The following is a 22964-nucleotide window of genomic DNA, read 5'->3' as shown; positions in this document are numbered from 1 at the left end:
AAGTTCTACTTCCTAAATAAAAACTAATAAAGTACTATATTTTCCATTATGCTTTATTTAATACCTTTAGAAATTTTTTCTATAAAAACTTACTCCTAGGAAAGTTAATATAGCTTCTCACAGTTTTCAGTTTCTGTAATGACCCATTATGGATCAATAGTAATCTCTGGGCTTGAAAGTTAAAATACAGCCAGGCACACTGATGCACACCTGTAATCCCAGTGCTAAGGAGGATCGCAGGTTCAGGACCAGCCTCAGCAACACTAGCAAGACCCCATTTCATAACACAAATAAAAAGGGCTAGAAGTGTAGCTTGGAGGTAGAATCTAATAATTTTGTATTATGATTTCATAAGTATAGTTGAAATGCTTCATTCATTTAGTTATAACAAATTTATTTTAAAAAATATTCACTTACTCTGTATTAGGTACTTTGTAACATTTTTAAACTCCTAGTGCCGAGTTGGATTTCATTTTACTTGTAAAAATGCAGAAAGAATTTTTTGTTGGTGGTAGTAGTGGTACCAGGGATTGAACCCAGAGTTATTCTACCTCTGAGCTACACCCTCAGCCCTATTGTGCTTTTTATTTGGAAGCAAGGTCTTACTAAGTTACTGAAGCTGGCCTTAAACCTGCGATCTTCCTGTCTCAGCCTCCCAAATACTGGGATTACAAGCACGGGTCACCATATCTGACTGGAAAGAGCTTTTAAGTTCAGGATAATTGATTGGTTCTCTTAGTTTCTGCCCTTTTCCACACCTCAGGAGCAGTCTTAAGGAACAGAGTCCCACACTACCTCTCTAGCACTTACAATGTGAAAGCATCTGCTAAGATTTAATTTAGAATATTGGCTGGGCTGCTCTTGTGGAAAACCTAAAAAATATATATGACTTTTTAATTCAAGAACTCCTTAGAAAACTCTCTATTTTTATTTCCTACTACATATCTGATCATTCAGTCTAATTCATATCATTACAAAACTATAAGTTTTGTTTTTGTCTTGTGGTACTGGAGATTGAATCCATGACTTCATGCATGCTAGGGAGGTGCTCTGTCATTGACCGATATCCCCAGCCCCATAAGTTTTATATGTACAAGTTATTTTCTAAATGTTATAAATTATTCAACAAAACTCCTAAAATTAACTTTCAAATGTATACATGTTATTATTTTAAGTCAGTATAAGTATCTTTAAAGTATATATTTGAACATAATTTAACATATAATTTTTACATTCAAAGAGAACATTAATAATTGATACTAATGTGGGTTAATGGAATCTTTACCCAGTTTAATCTTTTGAAGTGTTTTCCAAACAGGACTTTGCTCTATGATGTAAGCTTTAGTTGTTATCATTCTATAGCAGATGCTGTCTATGTATGGTTTGGAGGTAGTCTAGAAGACACGAACAGGCAGCATTATTTAAAGAAACAAGATTTTTTTTCACAGTCACATTAAAAAAATTCTAACTTTAATTCATTTAGCAAACATCTCTTGATTATATGATCTAAAATACATATGACTTATTAGAGAGAAGAATATCTGATTTCTATCTTCAAGGAATTTCAAACATGAAAGCCAAAAGTATTATAATGTAAGAATTCCTTTAATGGGGATATGTTCCAAATGTAAGAAGGAAAACCTAACTGCCTAGGAGAGCTGAGTGTGTCTGGACATACTCCACATAGAAGAACATAGATGAAAAGAAAGTAAACAACCAGTGGAGGATATTCCATAAAAATAAATGTTTGTACCCACACAGTTCATGACTACAATCTGACTGATACAAACACTTCAGAATGTGAAGGAAGATATAAGTAGCCAGTAGGACCACCATAATGTATACATATGGTCAAAAGCTTTTTAACCCCAAATGAGTCAAAAGTGGGTAATGTCTACCAAACGAGAAGAAATGAGAAGTTCAGGCTTGGGGAAAAGTTGCGTGGGTGAAACAGCAACTTTTCTGAGGTGAACAAAAATGGTATTTGTCAATCCTACTGAAAAGGGTGTGCAACTTGAAGTTAAAATCTTTAAAATATCCAGGCATGGTGGCTCAGGCTTGTCATCCCAGCGCTTGGGAGGCTGAGACAGGAGGATTGCACAGGTTCGAAGCCAGCCTCAGCTACTTAGTGAGGCTCTCAGCAACTTACTGAGACCCTGTTTCCAAATAAAGTATAAAATAGGTCTGAGAGTATAGCCCCGGGGGTAGAAAAGCCCCTGGGTTCCACCCCCAGTACCACACACACACACACACACACACACACACACACACCTTAAAATAGTGTACTGATGTGTCTTTTTCCCCAGATGACTTACCTTAGCTATGGTACACATAAGATTAACTGCATTTACTGTGTTGTGTACTGGAAGTATCCGTAAGTTACTTCCCAGGAATCTGAAAAAAAAAAATGCATTGTTAAACAGATGGTGTAACTTAAATAGGTGTAAAGAAGACTAACCTCTGCTGCTTACCATAAGTACATTCACACCCTGCCTTCTGTCACACGAGGATTTGAGGTGGCTTTATTGCCAGAACTTAACTGACTGAAAAGGGCTCGCTTTTGGTGTAGTCTTATGGGGGAAGTCCATAAAGCAGCATGAATCCTGGCCATCATGATTCATAGAGAATAGTTACTAGGTTAGTTAACAGGTTTCATTAAATGTGGCAGGTTAACATAGAATTTACCTTATAGCAACACAAGACTCACCTGCCTATCAGAATGAAGAACTGAAGTAAGCACAATACGGTCTAAGAGAAAGCAGTTTGTAGATATTTTCCATACCTTTGCTGAATCCTGAACATCAGTTTCCATTCTTCAGGTCCATGGAGGGCAGCAAACAGAACTAAGAAACTATTTTGGTGAATTTTAATAAACTTCTCAATTTTGGTTAGAAATATTTCTTCAGTGGACATAATGCATTCTTTAGCATCCATCAATAAAAATGCAACTCCTAGGAAAGGCAAATATAACATAAAGCCACTTCGTCATATAGAAAGCAAGAATCAATAAAAATAGTTTTAACAAAAAATGTCAAGACCATTCTAACTCATAAGGAATAGAAATTATAACGTCGTGTGTGTGTGTGTGTGTGTGTGTGTGTGTGTGTGTGTGTGTTTACTGGGGTTTGGGGTTTGGACTCAGGGACATTCAACCTTTGGGCCATACTCCCAGCTCTAGTTGCTGAGGCTGGGCTAAAACCTGTGGTGGTCCTGTCTCAGCCTCCCAAGTACTGCGATTACAAATGTGTGCCATCACGCCTGGCTTTGTCTCTGACTTTTAATAATTGTTATAGAGCCAAATGATTTAGGTAATTCTTTGAAGTGCTCTATATAAAATGACTTGTTCTAAATATTTAAGAGAAAAGCTTTTTTTTTTCAGTATTGGGGATCGAACCCAGGGGCATTCTACCTCTAAGCTCCACCCCCAACCAATTTTTTATTCTTTATTTTGAAATACGGTCTCACTAAATTATATATATACACATACATACATACATACTGGGGATGGAACCCAGGAGCCTTCTACCTTCAAGCTACACCCCCCAGTCCTAATTTTTATTCTTTATTTTGAAACATGGTCTTACTGGGTTGCAAAGGGCCTCACTAAGTAGTAGCTGAGGCTGTCCTTGAACCACAATCCTGTCTCAGCCTCCCAAGTGCTGAGATTACAAGTGTGTGCCACCACACCCGGCCAAAAACTATATGTTTTAATGAGTGTTTTTATGATTTTAAGAATGTTTATGATTTTGTGTGAGCTTACTGAATAGTATATAATAAAAATTAACTTTAAAAAACTGTGTGGGGAAAAATAAGTGCTCCTGAAATCATAAAACTACAATTGTGAGTCATGGAGATTTTTATTAGGATTTTTATAAGGAGGGCTGCAGGTAGGCCTCTACTCTGGCAGAGGTTTTGGAAGGCAGGTGTTTTCAGAAGCTCTTAGATCTCCAGGCTGAAAGTGGTGCTGCCTCAAACTCGCCCTCCTTGGCTGAATAGAGAGCCCTCCAGGGGAAAAAGTATTTCTGGTGACCTACTATATGTTTTGCCCACTTTATATACATTATTTAATCCTTCTGACAAACCCAATAAAGAATTGTTATTCTCATCTTATGGAGGAAGGTTGTCAGTTGTCCACGTCCATTCAGTTATTATATCATGTAGTCACTTTTCACATCTCTACACTACAGAGTGTGTGGGGGTATGTATGGGCATGTGCACTGGGGCGTGAACCTCAGACTCTACCACTGAGCTACACCCCTACTCCTTTATATTTTTTATTTTGAGACAGTGTCTCACTAAGTTGCCGAGGCTGGCCTCAAACTTTCTATCGTCTTGTTTAGCCTCCCAACACTGAGATTACAGACATGTGCCGCTGTGCCAGGCTTCCCTACGTCTCCATGAGCTTCCCTACATCTTGATAATTAAATCAAGTTCCCCTTTTGGACCATTCTTCCAAGCTTCATACTGTTTAAAAAATCCCAGATATCTGATGCTCACAGAGTGTAATAATTTATATAATTACTTACATTCTGGTAGAGAGGTTTCTACAAAAAATAACTGAAGATTTGTTTAGACTGCCTTTTAGTTGATATCTAGCTTTTTTAAAAAAAAAATGTTGTGGTACTAGGAATGGAACCCAAGGGCCTTCTACCTCTGAGCTATACCCCTGATCTATTTTATATTTTATTTGGAAACGGTCTCACTAAGTTGCTGAGAGCCTCACTAAGTAGCTGAGGCTGGCTTTGAACCTGTGTGATCCTCCTGTCTCAGCCTCCCAAGAGCGGGGATTACAAGCATGCACCACCATGCCTGGCTGATATCTAGCCTTTAAAAAATCATTATATGAGCTTCTGTGTTGCTGAACACATGGAGGTGTGTGGATGATGGTGGGCTGAGAGAGGGCACTGAAATTCCATACTGCTTCCTAGAGATTTTGCCAAGTGTATCTTTTCCATGTGGCTATTCGTATATTTTGGAATATCCTTTCTAAAAAAAAAAAAACAGTAATTTTTTTCTCTACTGAGGGTGGAACCCATACTTCTGAGCTCCATTCCCAACTGATTTTTTATTCTTTATTTTGAAACAGGGTTTCACTAAATTACAGAGGGCCTCACTAAGTAGCTGAGGCTGACTGCAAACCTGTAATCTTCCTGTCTCAGCCTCCCTGCCTAAAATATTAACTTTTAAATATAGTTAATCTTCAACCCGGGCATGGTAGCACACGCTTGTAATTTCAGCACTTGGGAGGCTGTGACAGGAGGATCGCACAGGTTCGAAGCCAGCCTCAGCTACTTCGGCTCTCAGCAGCTTAGTGAGACCCTATTTCCAAAAAAGTATATAAAAAAATAGTCTGGGAGTATAGTCCGGGGGTAGAAAAGCCCCTGGGTTCCACCTCCAGTACCACCAAAATAAATATAGCTAATCTTCTATCTAAAATTAGTCATTACTTTCATGTGGGCAGTCTCTTAGTCTAGGAAAAAAAAGTTACTGAATAAAAAAGTCTCCTAAAACCTGTGATCTTCCTAGTTCAGCCTCCCAAGTACTAGGATTACAGGCATGTGGCACCATACCTGTTTCTGGCTTTTTTCTTTTTTCTTTTTGTGATACTGGGGATGGAACCCAGGCGCCTTCCACCTCCGAGCTACACCCCCAACCCTATTTTACTATTTTATTTTGAAACAAGGTCTCACTAGGTTAATAAGAGTCTCACTACTTGCTGTCCTTGAACATGTGATTCTCCTGTCTCAGCCTCTCAAGTATTGGGATTCCAGGCATGTATCACCATGCCTAGCTTCTTATTTTTTGTATATAAATTTTGACAAATGATGTCTTGTTGGCATCTGCTAGTATAGTTAACATTTTAATATTATTACTTATTGCTGGGAAAGTGGCTTTTTCTGTTTTCATTTCAGTTCCAAAGCAAGTAGTTTTTCCTACTCTCTACCAGACTCCATTAGTTCAGCTTTATTTTAACAATTGTAACCTACAAAGTAATATACTCTCTCATTGGCCAGCTGCAACTGCTTCTGCAGCAACCACAAAGCTTAATAGATTTATATCTCCCATAAAGGAACCATTTAAACTATTATATGGTTAATGACTTGTATACAATTATTAAAATTTATACCCACAAATTTTTTTTAAAAAATTATATCAAGGCAGTTAGTAAATATACTGTACCAGAAAGAGAAAATATAATTGATCCATTTTCCACTGAATCTGAGTATCGAATCTTGTGGCTTTGATTTTCTAAAGCAGTCGCAATTTCATAACTCTAAAAAAATTCAGAAACATAAACTTAAGACATACTTATATTAATTTTATTATAGCTAATTAAAATTAAAAGTTTAACAGCTTATTTAATAATATACTACTTACAGATTTGATCATCAAAATAGAAAATCTACTATTTCTGAAAAAAAACCAAAACACTTTCAGCTGGGCGTGGTGGCACACGCTTGTAATCCCCGAGCTTGGGAGGTGGAGACAGGAGGATCTTGCTGGTTCGAATCCAGCCGTGCTGGCTTAAGAGACCCTGTTTCCAAAAACAAAAAAGTATAAAATAGGTCTGAGAGTGTAGCCCAGAGGTAGAAGGGCTTCCAGGAATCCCAGTACCACCAAAAACAAAAAAAAACAAGAAAAAAAAGCACTTTATTTTTATTGTTTTATGGTACTGGGAATTGAACCCAGGGGCATTCTATCTCCGAGTTACAGCCACAGCCCTATTTATATATATATATATATATATATATATATATATATATATATATATATATATATATATTATTACCACATATATATATAGAATATATATAGAATATATAGAATATATATAGAATATATATAGAATATATATATGTGTGTGTGTGTGTGTATATATATATATTGGTGGTACTGGGGTTCCTGGAAGCCCTTCTACCTCCGGGCTACACTCCCAGACCTATTTTTACATTTTCATTTGGAAACAGGGTCTCCTAAGCCAGCGCGCGCGGCTGGCTTGGAACCTGCGCGATCCTCCTGTCTCTGCCTCCCAAGCGCGGGGCTTACAAGCGTGCGCCACCACGCCCGGCGCCCTATTCTGTTTTTAAACAGGGTCTCACTAAGTTGTGGAGGGTCTTGCTAAGTTGCTGAAGTTCTCCTTCAACCTGCAACCCTTCTGTTTCAGCCTCCCAAGTACTAAGATTACAGACATGCACCACCACAACTGACTGAGAAAAACACTTTGTAAAAAGAATATCAAAAGCTGGTTGTGGTGGTACATGCTTGAAAGAGACTGAGACAGGAGGACTGCAGGTTCCCGGCCAACCTCAGCAACTCAGGTCCTTCACAACTTAGACCCTGTATTTTTATTTATTTAAAATAAATAAAATAGGGCTGGAGGTGAAGCTTGGAGGCAGAATGTCCCTGAGTTCAATCCCCAGTACCACACACACACACACACACACACACACACACACACACACACACATAAACACACACAAATCAAAAAGCCAGGTATGGTGATGCACACTTGTAATTCCAGTACTTGGGAGTTTGAGACAGGAAGATGGCAGGTTCCAAGACAGTCTTAGCAAGTAGTGAAACAAAAATAAATAAATGGGGCTAGGGGTATAAGTCAGAGATAGAATGCCCTTGGGTTTAATCCCCAGTACCAAATATATATATTCCTACTGAAACACTGATTATAAATTTGGAAATAAGTTAATGTACTATAGAAATGTTATTAAGGGACAGAAGTTAAGAATAGTATGGCTGGGCGTGGTGACACACGCTTGTAATCCCTGCGCTTGGGAGGCAGAGACAGGAGGATCTCACAGGTTCGAAGCCAGCCGCACACGCTGGCTTAGGAGACCCTGTTTCCAAAATAAAATAAAATAAAAATGTAAAAATAGGTCTGGGAGTGTAGCTCGGAGGTAGAAGGGCTTCCAGGAACCCCAGTACCACCAAAAAAAAAAAAAAAAAAAAAACAGTATGAAAGAACTAAACCACAAGAACCATAGCAAATGTAAATTGTTTAAAAAATTATTTGCAAGCCAAGTGTGGTAGTATACACTTGTAATCCCAGTACTTGGGGAGGCTGAAACAGGAGGATCGCAGGTTCATGGGCCAGCCTCAGCTACTTAGTGAGGCCTTCTACAACTTAGTGAGACCCTGTTTCAAAGTGAAAAATAGGGCTGGAAGTGGGGTTTGAAGGTAGAATGCCCCTGTTCAAACCCCAGTACTAAGAAAAAAAAAAAAAAAAAAAAAACCTAGAAGCTGGGCATAGTGGTGCATGCTTGTAATCCCAGTACTTTGGGGTTTGAGACCAGCCTCCTCAAGTTAATGACACCTTGTTTCAAAATAAGAAATAAAATAGTGCTGGGGGTGTAAATCAGAGGTAGAATGCCTCGAGTTCCATCTCCAGTACCCCCACACACACACAACTGCTTGGAAATGGATTCTGAAATACATTAATGTGCACCTGTGGAAAACAGGCGGTGGTATATTTCTTACATGGTTGACAGAAGCACAAAGTGTCAGATACAGATCATCACACACAAGACAAGAAATTCTCCAGTTCATCTGTTTACATTCGTTGCTTTAATATATTTTAAAAGGTGAGCCAGAAAACACATATGAAGACTGCATTATTACCTTCTGGTTTCAATGCTGTGTCAAAAATCACCTCATTTTCTTTTCTACCCAAGCAATTAAATCATAGTCCCAAGAAACTAAAATCTAAATGATTAATAGTATTTCCTAATTGGTTAAAATTTAAGCTTGTTAGTCTCCAGGTGGATAAAAATTCCTTATGAAGACTAATTTTATATTTTCCTTCAAAACATGTATATTTTAACACATAGTCTAAAATTATGTATAAAATGTTTCCTTTCCTTACTAAAGAGAGTATTTTGTGCTACTTGGATCCTGAACTAGAGTTCAACTGTGGCTCTTCGTCAGTTTTAAAATTGTACACTGCTTCCAGAAATGGCAGATTAAGTAATTTAGGCCAACTCTCCTGCTGAAAGCAACTTGAAAACCTGGAAAATTAAAAGGAAATCTGCTTGAATGCATCAGAAAGCTAGCAGAATAGTGAAACACTGTAAGGCCAAGATCTATACAAAAATTCAAAGATATGACCCCAGCATGTAGGCCACTTCTTCCCTGAGGGCATCTACCAATTCAGGCAGAGGCAGAAGAGAAGCCAAGCAGAGCTTCTGACAAAAGTGGAGCAGCTCTCCCAGGGAATGCGCCCAGCGTCACACCAGCGAGTCCCTGCAGCTGTATTAAGGTAAAACTAATTTACTAGACTCCCACACCCCATGCAGAAACGCTCCTAGAGCAAGCTTTCTCACTCAGGCCTCCTCAGTCAGGCCTGCTGAGGTACAGAACAACAGAAACCTGAGCGGCCACTTCTCAATTCTCTCCTAGCTAGTGCCACTCTAGACGCACAGGAGACATTTCATCATATACAACAGACAATTTAGGGACTGGATCACCATATTCAGCAAATAAAAATACATAACAAACCTGGTATGGTGGCACATGCCTGTAATCCCAACATTTGGGAAGTTGGGACAGGAGGGCCAAAGCTTCGAGGACAGCCTCAGCAACACAGCAAGACTGAGCAACCAGCGAGACTGTTTCAAAACAAAAAAATAAAAGAATAAAAAGTAAGAAGGTCTGGAGGTGTAGTTTAGCGGTAAAATGCCCCTGGGTTCTATTCTCAGTATCCCTCTACAGACACACACAAAATAAAGCCCTGTGTGGTGGCACATGCCTGTAAGACAGGTACTTTGGAGTCTGAGACAGCCTCAAACTTAAACTATTTAACCTTAAGCTGCAGGTTAAAGGGCAGTTTCAGCAATGTAGTGAGACTTTGAGCAATCTAGGAAAACCCTATTTCAAAACAAAAACATAAGGGCTGGGGAGTACCTCAGAAGTAGAAAACCCCTGGGTCTAATCCCCAGAAACACAAGTAATGATAATGTCCAGTTAAATCTGTATTATAAAGAATATGTTTTTAGTATATCTTATGTAATATTTGAGACATACTTACATTAAATGAATTGATCGTCTGAAATTCAAATTCTTTTTTACTTGGTAAATAAGGCAGTAGGGGGTTAATTCTATCACAGACTTAAGATTTCTCTAGAGGAAACTAAAATTATTCTAGGCCTCAAATTATTTCTCTTATCTCTTCAATACAAATTCTGGCACAACGGAAAATAAAACGGACACACAAACAGGTAAGACTACATGAAAGAGAACTATCAGAAACAATATATAACAAAAATAGACCCATAGGGGATCCATGTAATGATGCTATCAGTTACATACCTTAACAAAGCCATGCTTACTATGTTCAAGGAGATGAAAGATATGGTCGAAAATTCTGGCAAAGACCCAGAAACAATATCAAAGGACATAAAAAATATGAGAGTCAGGGATGCTTTCTAAAAATTGGGTTAAATTTAAATCTTTAAAGTGGAAAAAGCAGTGCATAAAGAAGATAAATGAAGAAAAAGATGAAAATGGGAAGAGTGTAGACAGAAAAAATAACAAAGGGAAATATACTCATACCTGAAAGTATGATTCTTACCTGATGAGTATGGAAGGTGTATATTAATTAATTTGGCTACAGTGTTAGGAAAAACTCCAGATGATGAGGCCCATATATGCTATATTAAGCAATTTCAATCATATCCTATAAGGGAAGCCAACTACAAAATGACAATATAGCCGAGTGTTGTGGTGCACAGCTATAAACCCAGTACTTGGGAGGCTGAGACAGGAGAGTCAAAGGTTTAAGGCCAGCCTCAGGAACTTAGTGAGACCTCAGCAACCTAGTAAGACCCTATGTCAAGCTAAAAAATAAAATAGGGCTGGGGATAGAGCTCAGAGGTAGAATGCCTGTGGGTTCAACCCCTAGTAACACACACACACACACACACACACACACACACACACACTAAAAAGAAAATAAAAATCCCACTAAATTGAGAAAAATGGGAAGTGTAAAAGTTGATTTCAGCCAAGCATTGTGGTGTACACTTGTAATCCTAGTACTTGGAAGGCTAAGACAGGAGGATCACAACAGGTTTGCAGCCAGCCTCATCAGCTTAGTGAGGCCCTCCACAACTTAGTGAGACTCTATTTCAAAATAAAGAATAAATTTGACCCTGTTTCAAAATTAAAAAATACAATTAGGCTGGGAGTGTAGCCTGGAGGTAGAATGACCCTGGATTTAATCCCCAGTGCCACCAAAAAAAAAAGTTGATTTAATCAAAATAATTAGGAATATAAAACTAGGTTTTCCAAAAATATTTCAAGAACATTAGTCTGATAATATATAAAAAAAACTTTCTTATTCAGATAGAATTGAAAAACATTAAATATTGTTTTCTTTGCGGGGTTTTACAATGCATTTGTATATATTAAAGGCTCTGAAGAATATAGTTTAAAAAAACTTGTTTAAGCCAGGTGTGGTGGCACATGTTTGCAATCCCAGCATTCTGGAGGCTGAGACCAGAAGATCACGGTTTGTGGACAGCCTCAGCTACTATTTAGTGAGGCCCTTTACAACTCAGTGAGACCCTATTTCAAAAATAAAGAATAAAAAAGTAGGGCTGAGGGTGTAGCTCAGAGGTAGAATGCCCTGAGTTCCATCCCCAGTACTGAAAAAAAAAAAACAACAATTTAGGCTGAGTGTGGTGGCACACGCCTGTAATTCCTGTACTTGGGAGGCAGAGACAGGAGGATCGCAGATTTGAGGACACGCAGGTTTGAGGACAGCCTCAGTAAGTAGGGAAACTCAAATCAACCCAGTAAGATTGATGTTTCAATCTGTTTCAAAATAAGAAATGAAATCAGGCTGGGAGTGTAGCTCAAAGGTAGAATGCCTCTGGGTTCAGTCCCCAATAAAATACACACACACACACACACACAATAATTTGAAGAAACACTTTAACAGAAATTAAGAAATCCTTCCTATCTCTCTCTTTCCTTCATTCCTTTCCTTTTTTTTTTTTTACTGAAAATTGAATCTAAGAGGATTCTACTTCTGAGCCCACTCCCAGCAGTATTTTTTTTATTTTGAAACAGAGTCTTACTAAGTTATGGAGGGCCTCGCTAAATTCCTAAGGCTGGTGGCAAACCTATGATCTTCCTGATTCAGCCCCCTGGCTCTGTGTGTGTGTGTGTGTGTGTGTGTGTGTGTGTGTGTGTGTGTGTGTGTGTGTGTGTGTGAGACTAAGGATTATTGAACCCAGGGAATGCTACTTCTAAGCTATAGCCCCATCCCTATATTTTAATTTGTTTTCTCTTTTGTGTGTGGTACTGGGGATGGAACCACCTAGGGGCATTCTACCTCAGAGCTACAACCCCAGCCCTATTTTATTTATTTATTTTGAAACAGGGTCTCACTGAGTTGCAGAAGGCCTCACTAAGTAGCTGAGGCTGTCCACAAACCATGATCCTCCTGTCTCAACCTCCCAAATGCTGGGGTTACAAGTGTGTGCCACCAAGCCTGGCTTATTTTTTAATTTTTATTTGGAAACAAGGTCTCACTAGGTTGATGAGAGTCTCACTACTTGCTGAGGCTATCCCGGAACCTGTAATCCTCCAGACTCAGCCTTTCAAGTACTGGGATTACAAGCATGTGCCACGACACCAGGCCTACTTTCTTAAATAACTTATTAATAATCCTTCTTTTCTTCTGTCTTTCTTCCCTTCTTTTCTCCCCCTTTTCCTTCTCCTTATTCTTCTTCATGTGGTAATAGGGATTGGACCCAGAGTCATTCTACCTCCGAGCTACACCCCGGCCCTATTTTATTTTTATTTTCATACCAGGTCTTGTCAAGTTGCTGAGGGTCAAACCAAATTGCTGAAGCTGGCTGTGAACCTGCAGTTCTCAGCCTCCCAAGTACTGGATTATAGGCATGTGCACCAGGCCCAGCTCTCGGTGCCTTACTTCTTAATCCTTGTCCAAGGACTATGACACCAACTACAAAAGGCCTAACACATACATAATGGGACGATCAGAAAGAGTGAAAGGAGCAAAAGAAATATTTGCAGCAATAACTGACTGAGAATTTTCCCAAAATTAATATCAGATACCAAAGCCGGGTGTGGTGGTGCATGCTTTTAATATCAGTACGTGGGAGGCTGAGACAGGAGGATCATGGCCAGTCTCAGCAACTTGTGAGGCCCTCTGCACCTTAGAGAGACTCTGTTTCAAAATAAAAAATAAAAAATAGGGCTGGGGATGTAGCTTGGAGGTGGAATGCCCCTGGATTCAATCCCTAGTATTGCAAAAATAAAATTAAATTAAATTTAAAAATAAAAAAATTAGACACCAAATCACAGTTCCAGGAAGTTCAGAGAACACCAACCAGACAAATGCAAAAAAAAAAAAATCATACTTAAGTGTAGCATACATAAACTGCAGAAATTCAAAGATAAAGAAACTGTGGAAATAAACCAGAAGAGCAGCCGGGTGTGATGGCACACACTTGCAATCCCAATACTTTGGACACTGAGGCAGGAGGATCACAGGTTCACAGCCAGCCTCATCTACTTAGTGAGGCACTCTACAACTTAGTGAGACCCTGTTTCAAAATAAAGAATAAAAAATAGTGCTGGGGGTGTAGCTCAAAGGTAGAATGCCCCTGGGTTCTATCCCCAATATCACTCACACACACACACACACACACACACACACACACACACACACAAAGAAACCAGAAGATTAAAAAAAATCTCTTACATATAACAGGAGCAAAGGTAAGAATTCAATCTGACTCTTCCTCAGAAGCCATGCCAGCAACAAGAGATTGGAGCGAGGCAATTAAATTGGTGAAAAAAACCCAAGCTAGATTCTGTACTCTATGAAAGTGTCCTTCAGAAGTGAAGGAGAGCTAGGTGTGTCTGTAATCCCAGTACAGATTGGAAGGCTGAGACAGGAGGACTGCAGGCTCTAGGACAGCCTCAGCAACACAGCAATATTCTCAGCAACCTAGCAAGAGGTTTTAAAACAAAAATAAAATAGGACTGGGGGTGTGGCTAAAAAAAATAGAAGTGAAGAAGAAGCATTTAGAATCCCAAATAGACATGTTTTAAAACCTAAATGAAGCCAGGCGTGGTGGTGCACGCTTGTAATCCCCATGCAAGGGAGGTGGAGACAGGAGGATCGCGCAGGTTCAAAGCCAGCTGCGCTGGCTCAAGAGACCCTGTTTCCAAATTTTTTTTAAAAAGTATAAAATAGGGCCGGGCGTGGTGGCGCACGCTTGTAATCCCCGCGCTTGGGAGGCAGAGACAGGAGGATCGCGCAGGTTCGAAGCCAGCCACGTGCGCTGGCTTAGGAGACCCTGTTTCCAAATAAAAATGTAAAAATAGGTCTGGGAGTGTAGCCCGGAGGTAGAAGGGCTTCCAGGAACCCCAGTACCACTAAAAAAAAAAAAGTATAAAATAGGTCTGGGAGTGTAGTCTGGAAGTAGAAGGGTTTCCAGGAACCCTAGTACCATCAAAAAATAAAAAAATTAAAATAAATAAAACCTAGATGAAGTGGACAATTTCCTTGAAAAACACAACATGTCAAAACTCACACAAGACAGAGACAATATGAATAAGCTTGTATTTGTTAAGGTAATTAAGATAATAATAATCTTTCAGAAAAAAAACACATCAGGTCCAGATTGGTTTACTGGTGAATTTTATCAAATATTTAAGGAAAAAATTATAGCAACTCTCTACAATCTCTTTTAGAGGACAGAAGCAGAGGTATATTTCCTAATTCATTTTATGTAGCCAGAATTACCTTGATACTCAAACCAGACAAAGACATTGTGAGAAAAGAAAACTATAGACCAATATCTCTCATAAACACAGATGCATAAATTCTCAACAAAAATTAAACCAAACCAAATAAAATCCAACAATGTATAAAAATAAGTTATATATTTGAGTGGGATTTATCCCGGTGTGCAAGGCTGGTTCAACAAGTGAAAAGCAATTAATGTAATCCATCATATCAAATGGCTAAAAAAGAAAAATCACATGATCACATCCTTAGCTGAAGGAAAAGTATGTGACAAAATTCAACACACATTCATAAAAAAAAAAAAACTCTTAGAAAACTAGGAATAGATGGGGATTTCCTCAACTTGAAGAATATCTAGCCAGGTGTGGTGGCACATGCCTATATTCCTATAATCCCAATACTTGAGAAGTTGAGACAAAAGGATTGCAGGTTTGAGGCCAGCCTCAGCAGTTAATCCAGATTCTCAGCAATTTAATGAGACCCTGTTTCAAAATAAAAAATAAAAAAGTGCCAGGTGGGTAGTGCACGCTTGTAATCCCAGTACTTGGAAGGCTGAGGATTGCAGGTTCAAGGGCAGCCTTAGCTACTTACATCCTTGGAACTTGGTGAGACCCTGTTTCAAAATAAGAATAAAAAATAGGGTTGAGGTATAACTCAGAGGTAGAGTGCTCCTGAGTTCCATCCCCAGTAATGCAATAAATAAATAGTGCTGGGGTGTAGCTTAGAGTTAGAATGCCCCTGAGTTCAATCCCCCAGTACCACACAAAATAAATTCATTTATTTACTTACTTAATTAATATGGCCAGGAGTATATCTCAGAGGTTGAATACCCCTGGCTCCAATAGCCATTACCAAAAAAATAATAATTATATATATGCAAATATTTCTATAACATGAAAAACTTGGAGTGTCAAACATGAAGTTTATAGGACTCACATACACTGCAAATGTAGTATAAGTGAAAACTCTTTAGAAGATAATTTGGCAATGCATATCAAAAGTCTTTGAAATGTACTCTCATTTTTTATCCATCTATTCTAAAATTAAAAAAAAATATACAAAAAGATTTATGTGTGAGGAGATTAAGTGAAGCATCATTTAAAATATTAAAAATAGGACTAGTGGAATAAAACTGATGGTGCCCTACCCCTTTCTTGGAAAGAACACCAAAGCCCAAGGAGAATGTAAAACGAAGGTAGTCTGCATTGGATGGTGGCAGGGCACAGGTGGGCTGGGTGTGGATCGGGAGCGTCCCCGGCTCCTGTGCTGGAGGCCTGGTCCCCAGTGCAGCTGTGTGGAGGCAGGGCTTTGGGAAGGAGCTGGATTATGAGGGCGCTCACCTCACGATTCATCAAATGAATTAATAATCAGAATGGATTTCCAGGAGGAGGTGGAGAGTGTATGCAGGTGGGATGTGGTTGGAGAACGCAGGTCACCAAGAGAGAGTATGCCCTGGGGCCTGTGTATCCACCCTGGCCCCTTTCTCTCCCTCTGCACCTTGGCTGCCATGTGCTGAGCAGCTTTCCTGGGCCCTGACTCCCACCATGATGTCCTGCCTCACCTCAGGTCCAAAGCAATGGAGTCAGCCCACATGGACTGAACCTCTGAAACTGTGAGCCCAAAGAAACCTTTCCTCCTCTCAGTTATATATTTCTGGTACTTGTTGAGGTGACAAAAAGCTGACTAACACACTTGTGTAACCCCAACCAAAATACATGAAAAAGAAGAGTTATTTGTTGTTTTTAGGAACACTTTTGCAAGTTCTGTCTGACAATTCTGACTTCTCCAGGGAAAAATGTTTTGTCTGTGTCTGATGCTTGTGTAATGAATCATCAATAATAAAGTTAGATGTTAGAAAGATCTGCCTTTTGTAAAGACTAGAGCATTGAGTCCATTTAGTTGTGAATTTTTTTTTTTTTTTTCCGGTACTGGGGATGGAACCCAGGGCATTCTACCTCTGAGTTACACCCCCAGCCCTATTTATTTATTTATTTATTTATTTATTTATTTATTTAATTTATTTGCGGTACTAGGGATGGAACCCAGGGGCATCCTACCTCCAAGCTACACCCCCAAGCCTGATTTTTATTTTGTATTTTGAAACAGGATCTCATGGAGTTGCAAAGGGCCTCACTAAGTAGCTGAGGCTGTCAGAGAACCACGATCCTTTTGTCTCAGCCTCCCAAATGCTGGGATTACAAGTATGTGCCACCACTCCCGGTTTAGCTGTGAATTTAACAGGACTAAAGAGAAAATTACTGTTGTGGACAAGAAGACTGATTATTGTTTCCCCCAAACAAAAAAGGCTGGGTATGGTGCTGCAAGCTTGTAATCCCAGTGCTTGGGAGACTGAGACAGGAGAATTGCAGGTTTGAGGACAGCTTCAGCAAATAGTGAGACTTTCATCACCCAAGTGAGAACTTATTTCAAAACAAATATACAAATATAAAGTAGGGCTGGGGGTGTAGCTCAGAGGTAGAATGTCTGTAGGCTCAGTCCCCAGTACTACACACACACACACACACACACACACACACACACACACACACCATAAAAAAGCTGCATGGAGGACATGAAAAGACTTAACACATCTACTAGGAGCTAAGAAGGGAAGGAGGGAGAGGATAAGACAGAGGTAGTAGAGATGATGGATGAGAATCTGATAAGTGACACCAATTCACAGACTTCTGAAGCCTCAAAAGATAAAAAGAAATCTACATATTAAAACTCTAGAATTCCAGCCTGGCAGAGTGGCACATGCCTGTAATCCCAGTACTTAGGAGACTGAGACAGGAGTATCAGGTTCAGGGACAGTGTCAGTAACATAGCAAGACTCTCACCAACCCTTAGTAAGACTATTTCAAAACAAAAACATAAGCCGGGCATGATGGTGCCCGCTTGTAATCCCAGTATTTGGGAGGCTGAGACCGGAGGATTGTGGTTCGCGGACAGCCTCAGCTACTTAGTGAGGCCCTCTGCAACTCAGTGAGACCCTGTTTCAAAATAAAGAATAAAAAATAGGGCTGGGGGTGTAGCTTGGAAGTAGAATGCCCCTGAGTTCAATCCCCAGTATCAAAAAACCAAACCAAGCCGGGAGTGGTGGCGCACACTTGTAATCCCCGCGCTTGGGAGGCAGAGACAGGAGGATCACGCTGGTTCGGAGCCAGCCTTGCTGGCTTAAGAGACCCTGTTTCCAAAATATAAAATAGGTCTTGGAGTGTATCCCAGAGGTAGAAGGAACCCCAGTACCACACACAAAAAAAAGAAATAAAATGCATCATTTCCAAAGAAAGTATGAGAAAAAATGAAAAAACTATCAATAAACATGAAGCAAGAAAGGGGAGAAAAAAGAAACATAGGAATAGTGCCTGGAGTGGTGGCACACACTTGTAATTCCAGTCCTTGGGAGGCTGAGACAGGAGGATCACAGGTTCACAGCCAGCAGCAGCTACTTAGGCCCTCTGTAACTCAGCGAGACCCTGTTTCAAAACAGAAAATAGAGCCGGGCGTGGTGGCTTGCGCTTGTCATCCCAGCACTTGGGAGGCTGAGACAGGAGGACACAGCAGACAGCCTCAACTACTTAGTGAGGTGCTTTGCAACTCAGTGAGAACCTGTTTCAAAATAAAGAATAAAAAGTAGGGCTGTGGGTATAGCTAATAGGTAGAATGCCCCTGGGTTCCACCCCCATGCCACGAAAGAAAGAAAGAAGAAAGAAAGAAAGAAAGAAAGAAAGAAAGAAAGAAAGAAAGAAAGAAAGAAAGAAAGAAAGAGAAAGAAGAAAGAGAAGAAAGGAAAGAAAGAAAGAGTAGGGCTGTGGTTGTAGCTCGGAGATAGAATGCCCCTGGGTTCAATTCCCAGTACCCCCCCCCCACACACACACACACACATACAAAGGAACAGTGGGACAAATAGAAAGTACAAAGCAAGATGAGAAAACATAATAAACTAATGAACTAGAAATCGTTGCTTTTGGCAAATTACAATGAATTGATAGTTCACTCTCTCAAAATTAGTCTGGAAAAGCTATAAAAACAGAAAAGAAGCATAGATTCCAGAAGACTAGCAAAAAGAAGAATGCAAAATTCTAGTGATGTTTGAGGCTGTATTAAACTAGTGTATAAGCCAGGCGTGGTGGCGCACGCTTGTAATCCCCATGCTTGGGAGGCTGAGACAAGAGGATCCTGCAGGTTCGAAGCCAGCCTCAGCTGGCTTAAGAGACCCTGTTTCCAAACAAAATATAAAATAGGTCTGGGAGTGTAGCCCGAAGGTAGAAGGCCCCTAGGTTCCATCCCCAGTACCACAAAAAAGCAAAAAAAAAAAAAAAAAAAAAAAACTAGAGTATAAGCTGGGCATGGTGGTGCACGTTTGTAATCCCAGCATTTGGGAGGCTGGGACAGGAGGATCGCAGTTCGTGGACAGCCTCAGCTACTTAGTGATGCCCTTTGCAACTCAGTGAGACCCTATTTCAAAATGAAGAATAAAAAATATGGCTGGGGGTGTAGCTTGGAAGTAGAATGCCCCTGGGTTCCATCCCCGGCACCGTAAAACAAACAAACAAACAAACAAACAAACAAACAAACTAGTGTATGTGTGGAGTTGGATGGTAGAAGCCAACAGGCTGAAGCAGGGGTTAAGGCAAAGAGGAGACCGTCGGTATAAAATGTCCTACATCTTATTCTTGCCTCTTGACTAGGGAGAATAATTTCCTGCCCCTTAGCCTGATACAGCTGCTGTATAGTGTAACTATCAGACACTGGAGAAGTCCTATGGCTTGAATAAAGTGTTGTGGACTGACTCCCTTCAGCTATTAAACTTCCTATCCCTCTCCTCTCCAAACTGCATGAAAACAGCCTCCTTCCAATGTTGCTAAGAGTGAACAAGATCAGTTTCTGGTTGTTTAAGTCTAAAAAATTCTTAAGTAAGCAGGGTGGTAGTGAACGCATGTAATCCCAGGAGGCTGAGTTAAGAGGATTGCAAGTTCTAGGCCAGCCTCAGCAATTTAGTGGGGACCTCGGCAACTCAGTGAAGGCCAGGTTCTAAAATAAAAAGTAAAATAGGCCTGGGGGTATAGCTCATAGGTAGAATGTCCCTGGGCTCAATTCCAATAGCGCACACACACAAAATCATTAAGTGTGTGTGTGTATACATATATGATATATATGTATATTACATGTGTATATACATTTTACACATACATATTATAGTACACAGGTAATATACTACATATATTATATATAACATGTATTACTTATAGCTGGGCACAGTGACATACACCTGTAATCCCAGTGCTTGGGAAGCTAAGAGAGGCAGATCAAAGGTTCTAGGCTAGTGCATGGTAATTTATCAAGACCCTGTTTCAAAATAAATGATAAAACAGGTCTGGGTGTGTACCTCAGAGGTAGAATGCCCCTGGGTTCAATATCTAGTTACAAATATACACACACATCTTATATATAACTGTAATATATTATTACATTAATGCATAAGTAATACATACTAAGTAATATATAATATAAAAATTATATATATTACATATACATAAATAATCTAGAGATAATTGCTCTGTGCAAATTGGCATGGGTTGCTTGTTCCTCCTCTCCAGATCAGTCTGGAAAAGCTACAGAAACAAGAGAGAAACATGAATTCTCTCTTGTCCCTGTCTCTACCTGCCTTTCCCTAACCCCCCCTCCATGCGCGCGCGCACACACACACAGAGTTTGAGTTTCTGTTTCTAGATTATTTATTTATTTATTTATTTATTTATTTATTTATTTATTTATTTAGCAATACTGGAGATGGAACCCAGGGGCATTCTACCTCTGAGCTACACCACCACCACTATTTTTATTCTTTATTTTTAAACAGGATCTCACTGAATTCCAAAGGGGCCTCACTAAGTAGTAACCAAGGCTGTCTGCAAACCGCAATCCTCCTGTCTTTGCCTCCCAAATGCTGGGATTACAAGCATGTGCCACCACACCTGGCTTTAGAACATTGTGTGTGTGTGTGTGTGTGTGTGTGTGTGTGTGTGTGTGTGTGTGTTACTGAGGATGGAACTCAAAGGGCCTCTGTTTCCAGGATATACCCAGAGACCTACTTTATTTTTTATTTTGAAACAGAGTCTAAGTTGCTAAGAGCCTCACTAAATTGCTGAGGCTGGCTTCAAATCTGTAATTCTCCTGTCTCAATTTCCTAAATACTGGGATTACAAACATGGGCCATCACATGAGGCAAGAACATCTTAACTTCTCTACTAAAGAAGGCTTAGAAAGAATAAAAGGAACTTTAGAAAATGTTCAGCCTTTAAAGATTCAGGGAAAAAGGATGTTGAACATGAATGTAAAAAGTTCATAATTAAGGCCAGGCGTGGTGGCGCACGCTTGTAATCCCTGCGCTTGGGAGGCAGAGACAGGAGGATCACACAGGTTTGAAGCCAGCCTTGCTGGCTTAAGAGACTCCATTTCCAAATAAAAATGTAAAATAGGTCTGGGAGTGTAGCCTGGAGGTAGAAGGGTTCCATCCCCAGTACCACCAAAAAAAAAAAAAAAAAAAGGTCATAATTTAGCTTTAAAATGCATTTAGCTTACATACGTCCTGCTTCCCACAATTAACTGTAGATACTGAAGCTAGGGATTCTAAAATGTGACTAAATCAGGCGTGGTGGTACATGCCTCTAATCCCAGTATTTGGGAGGATGAGAGAGGAGGATCTCATGTTCAAGGGCAGCCTCAGAAAGTAGTGAGTTTCTTATCAAACTAGAGGTAAGCCCAGTACTTGGGAGGCTGAGACAGGAGGATCTCAGGCTCACAGCCAGCCTCAGCTACTTAGTGAGGCTCTCTGCAAGTTAGTGAGATCCTGTTTCAAAATAAAGAATAAAAACTAGGGCTGGGAGTGTAGCTCAGAGGTAGAATGCCCCTGGGTTTAGTCCCCAGTACTGTAAAACAACAAGAAAAAGAAAGCCAAGCAGGGTGGCACATAGCTATAATTCTAGTACTTGTGAGGCTGAGGCATGAGGCTCATAGGTTTGAAGTCAGCCTCAGCAACTTGGCTGTCAGCAACTTAGAGAGAACCTGTTTCCAGATAAAAATTAAAATGGGGCTGGGGTGTAGCTCAGAGGTTGAATATTTAGGGGTTCAATCCCCAGCACCCCCCCAAACAAATGTGATTCTATATAAAAATTATTTTAAAAAAACTTTAAGAACAACTATTTATTTATTTATTTATTTATTTATTTATTTATTTATTTATTGCAGTAATGGGGATGGAACCCAGGAACTTTCTATCTCCGAGCTACACCCCCAGCCCTGTTTTTTATTCTTTATTTTGAAACAGGGTCTCACTGAGTTGCAAAGGGCCTCACTAAGTAGCTGAGGCTTTCTGTGAACTGTGATCCTCCTGAATGGTGGGGTTCCTAGCCTGCATCACTACGCCCGACTATATAAAAATTACTTAAAATTTTTAAATGAAAGATTAGTGTCCCAAATATCCCGTTACCTTAAGAGACGAGCTAATGATAATTGTGGTTGTCCATTTTATTTTTTCTTTTCCATCTCTTTCAGCCATCTGTACGTTTTTATATCAGGCTGGCTTTTAACTGCCACAATCTGAAAAAAAAAAAAAGACAAAAAGAATATTACAGAAATGTTTATTTAATGAATAGGTAAAAGAGATGTAGAAATTAAACTTGGGGGGCCAAACATGTTGGTACAAGCCTGTAATTCCAGTACTTGGGAGGTGGAGACAGGATGATCACTGGTTCGAGGCCAGTATGCAGTAACTTGGTGAGACCCTATTTCAAAATAAGAAAACTAAAAGAGCTGGGGGTGTAGATTATAAGTGTAACTCCTGGGATCAATTCCCAGTACCACACACATGAAAGAAGAGAGAGGAAGTAAGAAGGGAAGGAAGTAGGAAAGGGAAAGGAAAGAAAAAGAGAAAGAAACTTAGGGTAATGGGAATATTTTTTTTTTTTTTTTTTTTTTTTTGCAGGTCTGGGGATGGAACCCAGGGGCATTTGACCTCCGAGCTACACCCCCTGCCCTATTTTTTATTCTATTTTGAAACCGGGTCTCACTGAGTTGCAGAGGGCCTCACCAAGTAGTTGAGGCTGTCCGCGAACCGCAATCCTCCAGGTCTCAGCCTCCCGAATGCTGGGATTACAAG

At 39.8% G+C, this 22964-nt stretch overlaps 1 protein-coding gene across 1 annotated transcript; it reads right to left on the bottom strand.

Moving 5' to 3' along the window:
• Nucleotides 1-1259: 1259 nt before the first annotated feature.
• On the bottom strand, nt 1260-22364 carry LOC308260148 (protein SPO16 homolog; the record flags this gene model as incomplete). Its single annotated transcript, XM_080691469.1, has 5 exons — nt 1260-1394; nt 2316-2394; nt 2783-2951; nt 6181-6274; nt 22296-22364. 5 exons carry the CDS (start codon nt 22362-22364, stop codon nt 1260-1262), a joined length of 546 nt encoding a protein of 181 aa, XP_080547595.1.
• Nucleotides 22365-22964: the final 600 nt, after the last annotated feature.

Source organism: Muscardinus avellanarius (assembly GCF_963383645.1).
Source record: "Muscardinus avellanarius genome assembly, chromosome: 3".
Taxonomy (NCBI): domain Eukaryota; kingdom Metazoa; phylum Chordata; class Mammalia; order Rodentia; family Gliridae; genus Muscardinus; species Muscardinus avellanarius.
Note: the sequence above shows the minus strand (reverse complement) of the source record. Positions and strands in the feature narration are given on the sequence as shown.